The sequence below is a fragment of the Stenella coeruleoalba genome (genome assembly GCF_951394435.1).
Source record: "Stenella coeruleoalba genome assembly, chromosome: 2".
Classification (NCBI taxonomy): domain Eukaryota; kingdom Metazoa; phylum Chordata; class Mammalia; order Artiodactyla; family Delphinidae; genus Stenella; species Stenella coeruleoalba.
In genome coordinates this window covers 37,532,371-37,545,251 of record NC_137147.1, presented here as the reverse complement: position 1 = coordinate 37,545,251, position 12,881 = coordinate 37,532,371, and the positions used below count along the sequence as shown (strand labels likewise).

Here is a 12,881-nt window from a genome sequence, read left to right as displayed (position 1 = left end):
CTGTTCCTGTGAGATTAGGTTAAATCTTAATCAGTTTATGTTTAGTCCAGAACAACCCAAAACCCACCCCAGTGGCATTCAAGACTTCTTAGTTGCTTTAAAGAATATCTTTAAGTAGGAAGGAAATTTAAAAGAAGGAAATTTGCTTCTGATCTCCCAGCAAAGGCTCCTGAGATCTCACACCTAGTTGGATAGTTCCCAAAAGCTTTTGTATCAACAACTCTTTATTTTTCCTTCCCTCTTTTCCTTCCCCAAATAATCGCCTGCCTTGCTCACTCATGACCCTTTCCATTTCCAGACATCATCCCTTCCTGTTCCTGAAATTGGCCCAGGCCAAGATTATCCCTGGGTAAAGAGCCCAACTATGGGAAGTCCCAGAGAGAACCGTGTGACTCCACCTTCCCTCTCTCCTCATATTAGGAGGAGAGACTAAGTAATCACATCGCCCAGTTACATTAGCTCTCTTGTGTGTAGAAACCCACACAACAGCTGTCTCTTTCCAATTCATTCCACTACTCCAGGCAGCAGCTGTTCAAGAACTTGACTTGGGTACATGGACTCTTTGAAAATGGCAATCTTTCTAACTTATTATAAACTTACTTTCAAAAATTATCGCAGAGGAGACGTAGCCTAGAAACAAAACTGACAAGAATAAGATGTAACTGGCCTGACTGCAATTAGATGAATAATGAATAAACTGTTAGCTCTTTCAGTCATTCCAAAAAAATAGCAATTCATAATTATGGAACAAGGGAAACACAAAACTGTGTCTTGTAGAGTCAGCTGGGAAACATGCTATAAGCACAGATGAGACCCGATGTACATACAAGCAAGGGATTTGGGGTAGCATTTCCCTGTGCCACCTGAACCTGTCACAACGACATTCACCTGAGATTAGCAATGAGATAAAACTGTGCTTACCTTCCTAATATTTCCAGCAGTTCAGCTACACCATTGAAGTGTTCTGTTTCATAAACAAACCTAAAAAGAGACAGAAAAGAAGAGGGGAGGGGAGGGGAGGAGAGGAGATAAAAGAAAAAGAAAAAAGAGAAAAAGTCAGTACACTATGGTCAAATATTTGAGGTTTACTTAATACTTCTATAAAACCACCAACTTTGCTTCTCCTTCTCCCCCCACCCTCCACTTACCTTAGAAAAATATTGTTAATCTGTTTTCGGATAAATGCTCTAAGACCAAGAAACTTGCCATAAATTCTGTGTAAGACTGTTTTTAAGTAGTCCCGTTCCCGTGGGTCTTCGCTGTCAAACAGCTCCAAAAGCTGTTGTAAATAAAAGACAGTGTCGCTGTCAAAAGCAGTTTCAGAAAAGGATTTGGGAATTCTGCCACTCACTTAAAATCCCTTCCTTCCTTCCTTCCTTTCTTCCTTCCTCCCTCCCTCTCTTCCTTCCTTCCTTTCTCCCTCCCTCCCTCCCTTCCTTCCTCAAAAAATTATTGAAAATCTATTATGTGCCAGGCACAGTGCTAGTCTTTGGGAATACAGTGATAAATAAGTCAGACAAGGGTAGCTTATACTCTAGAGAAGATATACACAATAATAACAATCATAATAATCATAATAATAGGTAACACATATACAGCACTTAGTATGATCATCAGGCAATTTTCTAAGCAATCTGCTTATATTAATACTCCCTATGAGGTAGTCTTACTCCCATTTTTCAGAAGAGGAAATTGGGGCAGAGAGATGCTAAGTAACTTGCGCATGGTCTCAAGCAGTAGAGCTGGGATTTGAACCCAAGCAGTTGAGACCCTAGAGTCCATTACCTCAATCACCACAATTCTATACAATAAGCCATCTACTGAGCTTATGTTCCAAATATATAGTTAAGCTTTCAGCTCTGCCAGAGCATTCAAGTAAATTTAGATAACCCACACCAAAGCAAGCATCAGAGTTCCCAACAATACTGGCAATGTTCTCTTTCTAGATCCTGGCTCTTATTACATGGGTGTGTTCACCACTGAGGTAAACACTTACGATTTCCATATGTACGTTATACATGAATAACATTATTTTTAAGTTCCCAATCATTTGTAATCTAAAGGCAATAACTGAATCCTGATAAGATCCCATCTTATCAGAATTGAAAACATATGTCAACACAAAAACTTGTACATGAATGTTCACTGCAGCATGATTCATAACAGCCAAAAAGTGGAAATAACCCCAACGTCAACTGCTGCAAAGTGTGCTTGCAGTGGAATATTATTCAGCCATAAAAAGGAATGAAGTAAAAAATATGTTACCACATGGATGAACCTCTCAAACATCATGCCAAGTGAAAGAAGCCAGACACAAAAAGGCCACATATTGTATGATTCCATTTATGTGAAATGCCCAGAATAGGCAAATCCACAGAGACAGAGAGCAGAACGAGGAGTGGCTGCTAATGGGTAGGCTGTGTCTTTGGGAAATGATAAAAAGTGCTCTGCAATCATATAACAGTGACGGTTACACAACTCTGTGGAATATATTAAAAAACATCAAATTGTAAACTTTAAAAGGCTGAATTCTATGGTATATGAATTATATCTCAATAAGGCTGCCTTTTGTTTTTTTTTTTAAACAATAGTGGGCAGGTTCCTCTAGCTGAAGAACAAACTTGGAGACTGGTCTAAATTTTACTGAGTTCTTCATACCTTCATTATCATTGCAATAAAACAAAACTCATAGTTCTAATGTTGACTTCATAGCAAAACATTTCAAGAGCATATAGAGAGCATACAAATGAAGAGACTACCTTAATTACCAAAAAGAGCTATCAGGACAGACTAAAGCATGATTTCAAGTGATTAAGACTGAGGTTGAGACCGACAGCAGAAGAAGGCAGTGGGCAGTAATCAAATAAATCATCTACTTTGGTGCTTTTCTTTGAACAAAAGACAGAGTTACAGACAAAAAAAAAAAATCCCTTTACATAATGGCAGAAAGCACAAACTGAAGAATAGTCTTCAAAACTGGGCAGTGAGACAGACAAAATTTTTGACTGTACAATGTCATGCATCCATTCAAACAATGACTGTTTCAAATGAGTATGTCGCCAGTCACTGGGCAAGGTGTCAGGGATACAATGATGAGCAACACTGCTTTTACAGAGCCTAACGCAATGAGGGATACAGGGAAATAAGCAGCATGGTAAGTGGCTCAGGATACTATATAAATACATAGCAGACACATCTACTCTATTTGGGAGAAGTGGAGTGATCAGGGAAGGCTGCTATAGGAAGTGACATCCATGAAGAAATTAGGAGTTAGAGGTGAAGGAAGTGTTCATGGCAGATTCAATAACACATACCTTCACCAGCAGCCTATCTAAACAGAAGATGTGGTTAAAATACCTGCCATCTCTCTGCCTACTTTGTCATGCAATCAATCAACCAGTCAATCAGTCAATCTCCTAGAGAACGGACTTGAGGTTATGGGGAGGGGGAAGGGTGAGCAGTGACGGGGCGAGAGAGAGTCATGGACATATACACACTAACAAACGTAGTAAGATAGATAGCTAGTGGGAAGCAGCCGCATGGCACAGGGATATTGGCTTGGTGCTTTGTGACAGCCTGGAGGGGTGGGATAGGGAGGGTGGGAGGGAGGGAGACGCAAGAGGGAAGAGATATGGGAACATATGTATATGTATAACTGATTCACTTTGTTATAAAGCAGAAACTAACACACCATTGTAAAGCAATTATACCCCAATAAAGATGTTAAAAAAAAAAAAATCAGTCAATCTCTGCATGCACCAGGGATTGTCCTCTTTGCTGCGCGCATGCACGCGTGCACACACACACGAACAAACTTGGAGTCCACAGGAAAGCAATGAGCAAGTCAACTACACATTTCCACAAGAAACGGTCTAAGAAAGAAAGATGTGAACGCTATGGGCAAAAAAGGCCCCACCGGCTCAGTATCTCTTATCTAATGCCTGCATAAAATGACAGAAGATTTCTAACCTACTCATTCCATTCCTTGTTAATGGAAATAATTATCCTTTGAGTTCTATTTTTTTAGTTGGTTTCTATTTTCAAGTGTTGTAAAAGGGCTTAATGAGTAATTTGCAACTAACGTAGGAGAAGGTTTGAGGGGGTGTACTTTTAGCAAAACTTGAATCAACCATGCTTATGTACTGTTAATCCTTTTTTTTTTTTTTTTTTTTTGCAGTACGCAGGCCTCTCACTGTTGTGACCTCTCCCATTGCGGAGCACAGGCTCCGGACGCGCAGGCTCAGCGGCCATGGCTCACGGGCCCAGCCACTCCACAGCATGTGGGATCCTCCCGGACCGGGGCACGAACCCGTGTCCCCTGCATTGGCAGGCGGACTCTCAACCACTGCGCCACCAGGGAAGCCCTGTACTGTTAATCTTTAAGAGTTTAATGAACACATAATAATTAAACAAAAATTATTTAACTAATGTTTCCATTAGGTCCTCAAAGAAAATGTATTACCAGGCACCTAACCTGAGTGAGTTTTAAAGCCACAAATATTATATATTCTATGTTCTTTGAGAAAGATGAATTGCAGTATATAAACTAATTTTCTGCTGCTCTACAGAACACACTCTTGATGATTTCATGATGTATGAGACAAAAGAAAAGGTGGAACAGTGCACAGGCCCAAACAGAGGAGAGAGTGGGATGAGCTCTAATTTCCAAAACAAAGTAATATTTGTGTGCTTAGTCATATATACACTTCAAACACTCCCCACAAAAAAAAAAGCAATGAAAAACATAATCCAGTATTTGTAAATGCCTAGGTAGACTATGCTCCCTACAATGTAACAGGCAACTTGTTGTCAAAGAAGCGAAGCTGGAGTTTCCAGGGTGATTACAGAGCGAAGACAGACCTGTCAACATGCTGTCTCCTAGTTTACAAAATCAGCCTTCCTGAAACTAACAGACAGTGATGAACTGCCTAGTGATTTAGCCAAAGAACCTCCCCTGAACCTCATAATAAATCTACAGTGAAATTAAAAGGGCAAAATGAAAAAGGTAGTTAGGGTCTTTCAGTTAGACTTGGGAGATTGAACCTCTCTCCTCTTGAACACTCCCTGAAGTGAGAGTAAAAAGAATAAAAATGGAAGAAATCCATGGGGCAGAAAGGATTGGAGAGAAGATTAGGCAAATTTGCACATCTCTCAAAGATGGAAAGTAGATGGCAAGGGGTAACTATCTTAGGTTTCCTCTTTCTCCACTCTGCTAAATGTTTTTCCATTCTGCCAGCAGGGAGGGACGCCAACAAGAAGCAAGCCAATTCACACCAGGGAACCCTTAAAAGGCATAAGAATTGAAGGCACCAGATATATTTGATGTCAAGGGTGTGAGGAGCTAGAAACAGCAGAACTGACTGAAAGCCTGGAGAAAGAGTAACAAGACCTCCCAGATCCTCTGTCCCATGCAGTGTACTGAAGATTGAAAATCAAGGTCTGGAGGGAATAAATGAGTAAGTCTCTAGTCTTGGGGATATCAGATATAGCTAAAGTAAAACAGTTATTGAAAATAATGGGATTTAATAAAATTCTGCATGCTGAAGAACATGACCTTTGCCAGGCCCTTCCCTGACTAAGCTCTCAATTCTGACTGAGGCAGGAGATTAGACGGTCCCTTTTTGGGGAAATTGACAGCCTCAAGAGGAAAACACCTACAGATATACTAATATTTGAAGGTTTCTCAATGAAATGGCAAGGCCTCTGCCTAATGTGCCAAGTGTCTCCCACTTACGCGTGTACACACACACACACACACACACACACACACACACACACTCACACTCACAGACACAGGTTCTAGGAGGCTTTTTGTGTGTGTGTGTGGTACGCGGGCCTCTCACTGTTGTGGCCTCTCCCGTTGCGGAGCACAGGCTCCAGACGCGCAGGCTTAGCGGCCATGGCTCACGGGCCCACCCGCTCCGCGGCATGTGGGATCTTCCCGGACTGGGGCACGAACCTGTGTCCCCTGCATAGGCAGGCGGACTCTCAACCACTGCACTACCAGGGAAGCCCTCTAGGAGGCTTTTTTTGGACTAACGTATAACTATGAATATTGTCAAAGATCACCAAACACTCTAACATAAAAGATAGAGACCAAAACAAACCATCATAAAGAACTCAGAGGAAAGAGCCATACTGCAAGGAGCAGAAAAAAACTGCAAAAAATGAACCTATAACATCCCCAGAAATAAACAAATCTACTAGATACTTGAAACAAAATCAGAATGTTATTACAGATGAATACTCAGAAAATAAAATAGAGCTTTTGGAAATTCAAGATGTAACAGAAATAAAAGTTTCAGAAGGACTGGCACGTTAAAATGAGCAAATCTATGCTGAAAGTATAACCAAACGATGAAGATTGTAACAGAAGAAAGAAGATAAGAAAACTAAAGGATCAATCCAAAAGGTCCAACACATGACTAACAGACATTTTAAATGGGTACAGAGACAGAGAAACAGAGAAAATAAAGAGAAGGAAATTATCTGAGAAATAATTCAATGTAATTTTCTAGGAAAAAAGGACATGACTACATGAGTTTCAATACAGATGAGGGCCATTATGTCCTCTGCACAATAAATGAACAAAGCACAACACTTTGAAGTTTCCGGACATTGTGGACAAAGAGTAGATCACAAAAGCTTACAGAGAAAACAGGTCACTATAAAGGATAAGGAATTCAGCTGGCACAGGCCTTCTCAACACCAACACTGAAAGCTAGAAGACAATAGAGCAATTCCTTAAAACCGCTGAGGGAGGATGGGCTCCAACCTAGAAATCCAAACCTAGCCAAAGCATCAACCAAGTATGTGGGTAGAATAAAGCCATTTTCAGAGAAGCAGGGCTCAAAACATTTACATCCCATTCATGCTTTCTTAGGAAGCATTTAGCGTATGTATCCCACCAAAACGAAAGAGAGGAAACCAAGGAAATAAAGACATAGTCCAGAAAAGCTAAGTCCCAGGATGGCCACTGCAGATACAGCCTAGAGAAAGCAACCAGTGCCAACTAGAGCAGGATGACTGGAGCTCCAGAAAAAAGGCCTCCAAGAGGAAAAAAAAAAAAAGACTAGTTATCAGCATGGGCCAGACTGGGAAGAGTTGTATGGTGCTCTCAGAGAACTAAGGGATATACTAATGACGACTACATAAGAAAGCAAGCAAGTGAAAAATAAGGCAACTACTAATTCTAGGGGTTAAAAAAAAAAAAAGCCCTATAAGAGAAGAAATGTAATTATAGCATAATGTGTGTCTTGGCTCTGAACAACATATACACAGTCATACTAATGCAAACACTACAATTTGATTGAATTAAATTTTGTGACATAACTGCATTGGAAAGACATAGAGGGAGACATGCAGTGGCTTATAGTAGGAACCGATGAAAAACATCAACAAAGGGCAGTAAGAGTGCTCTTTAGAATTATGGAGATACATATGAGGAAACAGCTAGAAGACTTGAATGTGGTTACCTATAGGGAACGAGACTCTGGGTTGGGGAAGGATCAGGCAGGGCTTGCTATTTTTCTTTATAAACCATATGAGCAAAAGACTTGAAACAAAAAGCCCATTACCCTCTTCTACATAAAGAAGCAACTGCCCAGTGCTATTTCATGTAAAAAAAAGAGTAAATAATCAATGAAATTAGTATTCTCAATGCTTTAAACCAAACTAAAATCAGATCTCTACATGTCTGGCTTTGTTTTTCACTTAAGCTACTCTGCTAGGTGAAAAAAAATTATCTTCCTAATACCTTCATCTCGATCAAGTAATAAAGCACCTGGAGAAAACAGCCCAGAACCAAGAAAGAAGAGCCAGCGGCAGCGTGACTCCCATGAATGGTAACAACTCAAGAGGACCAACGTATGAAATGAACTGACCTATGGGCAACCACTGAGCGAGCACAGCGTGGACAAGGAATCAAAAGGTTGCACATTATAAGCTTCCAGCAGTTCTGACTTCAGGACCCCTATAACTCCGTATAAACATTTCAAAGGTGTCAGTCATACAAACATGAACAACTCTGCCAAGTCACAGGCTTTTATTTCTCTCCTAATTTCAGCATTTTTCCTACAAAGTAGAAAAGTCCATTCTATTCTCCCTCAAGCACTTATTCCAACTGATTCAAGAAAACCCTGCGATTTAAATTTTTAATTCGGTCAGCATTTCAAGAAAGAGTTGCTATGGTACATAATGATGCACTTAGCGGGATACAGGCAGGGACTAGCTACATAATTTGTGGGCCCAGCGCAAAATGAAAACGTACTGCTCCTTGTTCAAAAAGTACTAAGAATTTCAAGACAGCAACAGCAAAGCGTTAAACCATGAAAAAGGTCCTTCTAAGCACAGGGCCCGCTGCCCCTGCACGAGTTCCTTGCCTACCAAGCTGGCTCTGGATGCAGAAGTCAGAGCAGTACAGCCCTTTTTTAAGGCTTTTGAGTTATAGTTGGACAGGATGGGATGGGGCAATTTATTGTTAACTGGTTATGTCTATCTGATAAAATTCCTGGTAGAAATAAACTCTCTAAAGTTTTATTTGCTATAGACTCTGAGAGAGAAATGTAAGCATTTTGACATATTCAAGGAACTTGTTTGGAAAATAGTTCTTTGTATTAGAGCTGAGATTCAAGGCCTCGTGAATTTTATTTCAGTTAAGAACCTAACATTTTTTCATGGGTTGGTTTTGTATCATGTCCAATTTGTCTTCAGTTTTTAAAACACAATAACAAAAGGTCACTTTTAAGGACAGGCTGGATGATTTGCATAATTTGCATGATAATTACAGTACCTTTCAGCTAAATATAACCACAAATGTGAAGTACAAATTACTAAGGAGCCACCTCCAGCAGTACATATGTTTATGGAGATGCTTGAATAGTACATCTCTTAGCAACCACTGACTACTTTTCAGACTTGCAGAGTGGTTGAACGCAGTCTTTAGAGATATGCTACTAAACTCTTACCACGACAATTCACCCAGTGACGTAATTCAAGGTTTGGCAATTCACTTTTGGTCTTGGGGGAGGGAAGTGTCATAAAGAAACCATTTTCTCAACCACCCTAATGCAGATGAAAATTATCTTTACTGGGAATAGACAAGGTTGTTTCCAAAGCCTAGGCAAGCCGACACACTTATAGCTAAGTTACCTAAGTCTAAAATCAACAACATTACCATGGACACAAGGGCACTATTTAATCAATCGACTAGCTTTGATAAGTCTCTGACAGCTTCCTTATGTAAAGACTTAGATTAAGTACATAAGAAGTGCTAAAGGTTATGTAAATCTAGATTTAACAAAAATTACTACGAAATTTAAACAAAGTAGTCCATTCTGAAATAAAAAAGAGCAAACCCTTCAAAGGTACAAGTCACTGACGATTTTGACTGGCCCATACAAAAATCTAGATTTCCAGGTTCTCTTAAAAAATCAGAAGAATCTAGCAACACTTGGCCCACTTAGCAATCAGCCAACAGTTAACAGGAACAGATTGGCAGCAGGGTCCGAGCTCTCTAGGTCACCACGGTTTCCATCAACTCCTTTCTGTTACACCCAGACTACTTCATTATGTATCACTTGTCTGGCCTCTGTAAAGATTTGAATGCGCTTTCCCTGGTTCTTACACACTAAAAAGTACATGCTCCTGGCACTAATTAAACATTTACTTCTAACACTGATTGGAAGAAATCAGTTGGTGAAGTGGAACTGATGAGAATTCAAGGACAAGAGACCATATTTAACATCTTTAAAAATCCCAACAGCCCACGAAGAACAATATAAGCAGAGTCAAAAGGGTTTTTTGATTTTTTAGAATGGTAAAAGTTAGATTTCAAAAAATGGATAACATGCTAGGTAAGACATGACAGACTAACATCATGTAACTTCCTGGATTGAGGCTGTTCTAGAAAATAATGGTAAAGAAAGTCTTAAAAACAAGAACTGATCCTAATAAAGATAGTAGTGACAGCAGCAGTGTAACATTTACTGAACAGTTACTATTATCAGGAATTGTTCTTAGTGCTTACATACGTATACACTTATTAAATCTGCACAAGAACCTTACAACATAATTACTATCATATAATGGATATTTTGCATCTACTTTCCAGATGAGGAAACTGAGTCATACAGCAGTTATATAACTTGCCCAAGGTCATGCACTAAAAAATGGTAGAGTCTGAATCCAAACCAGTCTATACACTTAACCACTAATCTATATTGCTTCCTGCTGAGGAATTAAAAAGAGAGGTATTGAAAGAGGCCCTCGAGGCAACACAAGAAGCTTGCCACTGAGCTTCAGACTTTAAAAGGACATGCACAAATGATAAAAGGAAGGAAATACAAAAAAATGTTAAGTATAAAAGAATGGCATAGTCTTATAAAACATAGTCTTGGGAAGATTAATGAACAGAATCAGCTGAGTTTTACAAAAATGCAAGGCAACAAAATGAGAATGTAGCTGTAGTTGAAATATTTTGACTATTCTTATTGATTATAACATACATGTTCACTATTTAAATGCAAAAAATAGAAATTAGAAAGTAAAGATCATCACACATAATCACACCCCACCAGACAATTAATAAAAACGTGGTGTATCTCCTTCCAAAATTTTTAGTGCAGAGACAAACATTCCTTTTCCCTAAAATAACAGACTCAGGTTCAAAATATCATACTGTTCCATAATGTGCATGCTTCACTTAAAAACAGATCATGTGTAGCTCTAGCTCATTCTTTTTATAGCCTGATGAATATTTCCTTAAATGAATGTCCACAGCTTATTCAACCAACCCCTACTGAAGAACTTTTAAATTGTTTCCAATTTTCTAATAATCATTGACAATGATACATTCAATAACCTTGTACATATTGCTTGGTGTACACATCTACTTCTCACGGAATTGCTCAGTCACAATCTAAGTCAATAGAATTCTATCAGATCTCCTCTTCAGAGCATTATACCAATTTAATATATATGTATGTAGGTAGGTATCTATCTTATCTACTTATTCATATATTTTTATGAGTTTTATAGCATACTAAAAAGGGTCTTTTCCACCCAAGTCTCTACTATGTTCCAGTCTCCTGTACCCATACCATGCTGTTTTAATTAATGTATCTTTACAGTATGTTTTAATGTCTAATAAAGTATCACTAGTTTTCTTTTTCAAAAACTTTTTATTTCATGAACTCTGAAATTTTCAAATAGAAAAACTACTGAAATTTTAATTAGAATTGCACTAAATGTACAGATTAATTTGGAGAGTCTATGGGCATTTTTATGATGGCAAGTCTTCCCACCTAGGATTATGTTACATTTCTGCATTTATTCAAGCCTTCTTTGCAAAATTTTTATTGTAAGTTTCACATAAATTTTGTTTCAAAATGTGGAAGTTTTAAAACTAATATTGGAATCAAGAAAAATAAGACATCCTACCAATATGGACAGGTAACATAATATGAGGATGTGAAAAGAGTAATTGATATTTAATGAGCAACTATTAGGTCCCATATATGCTACCAGCAGACATTTATACAAGTCATATTATTTTATCATCATAACAGCCTATTTTTTTGTAACTTGTAAGAAAGACGACTGTTATTGTCATTTTATAGAAGAAAACACTGAGGCTCAGAATAGTCAATTATCTGCCCAAGTTTTCAGTACCTGTTTAAGACTGAAGGTAGGGAGCCTGTGTTTGTATCCATAGTGCCAATTCAATTAAGAAGATTTAACAGTTGTCAGTTTGGGGGTATATCTTATTTTACTGAACAGTATCTCACTTATACTGTTACCCCATGTCATGAATGAGGAAACTCGTGCTTAGTAGCAAGCGTATTAACTTGCTGAAAGTCACATTGCAAGTAAGCAGAAAAGCCAGGGTTTGAATGCAGTTTCTTCTTATCCCACAGCTCATATTCTTAGCTCCTAAAATATACTTAGAGTACATAGGGGAGTAAGGATTCCAATCCAGAGCCTTCTAAGTTTCTCTTCACTACATCCTGTTAAAATAGCCCAATTCTTTTTTTTTTTTTTTTTTGGGTACGCGGGCCTCTCACAGTTGTGGCCTCTCCCGTTGCGGAGCACAGCCTCCGGACGCGCAGGCTCAGCGGCCATGGCTCACCGGCCCAGCTGCTCCGCGGCACGTGGGATCTTCCCGGCCCAGGGCACGAACCCGCGTCCCCTGCATCGGCAGGCGGACTCTCAACCACTGCGCCACCAGGAAAGCCCAAAATAGCCCACTTCTTATTTTGCTTTTGGGGATGCAGGAATCAGAGTCAGAACAGACTGTAAAGAATACAGCTAGCTGCTACAGAAAGTAAGTGTAAATCTTGTGGCTAGAATAAATTATGTCTTACTAAATAAAAGAGTTCTGAGTTGAAAACTCTTTTTGAGATCTTTGAGAATCCACAGAGAATAAGAAATCTGCTCAAAGAAAAGGAATAAGGTGAATGTCATCCTGATTTGCAATAGGGAAAAGTATGAGGGTTCCCATGGCACAAGAAAACCAGGCTAGGACCAGGTAGCACCTTGGGAGTCCATGCGGTAGAGAAAAAAGAGGGAAAACTGAGGGTAGGCAAAATGAATGAGCTGACTAGACGGTACAGACATACGAAGGACCTGCCAGCTCAAGGACAGTTAAGGCATGGTGGTCAGAGGAAGAGGACGGTAGGGTGGGATGGGGGATAACAGGATAGAATCTCAGCAATAACGCTCAAGCTCCAGAAGGCTCACCCATTGCCATCAGGTCTCAAGTCGGGACCAAAACTCTTGAGGAAGGAAGCTTAGGAGAAGCAGGCAGGGGATTGAGTCCCCACTCCTAGAAGGTGTTGGGGCAAACTTAGGGAAGGAAAAGGAATAGGAGGCCAACTTTACAG

At 39.4% G+C, this 12,881-nt stretch overlaps 1 protein-coding gene across 5 annotated transcripts in view; it reads right to left on the bottom strand.

Moving 5' to 3' along the window:
* The window catches only part of PPP2R5E (protein phosphatase 2 regulatory subunit B'epsilon), a 204,166-nt gene that overhangs the window by 19,473 nt on the left and 171,812 nt on the right, over positions 1 to 12,881 (bottom strand). For all 5 annotated transcript variants that reach the window (XM_079912189.1, XM_079912190.1, XM_079912188.1 and 2 more), the window contains 2 exons: positions 1,149 to 1,279; positions 922 to 981 (listed from right to left, as the gene is read on the bottom strand). In XM_079912189.1, the coding sequence (XP_079768315.1) occupies positions 922 to 981; positions 1,149 to 1,279 (191 nt within the window). The remainder of the gene's footprint in view (positions 1 to 921; positions 982 to 1,148; positions 1,280 to 12,881) is intronic.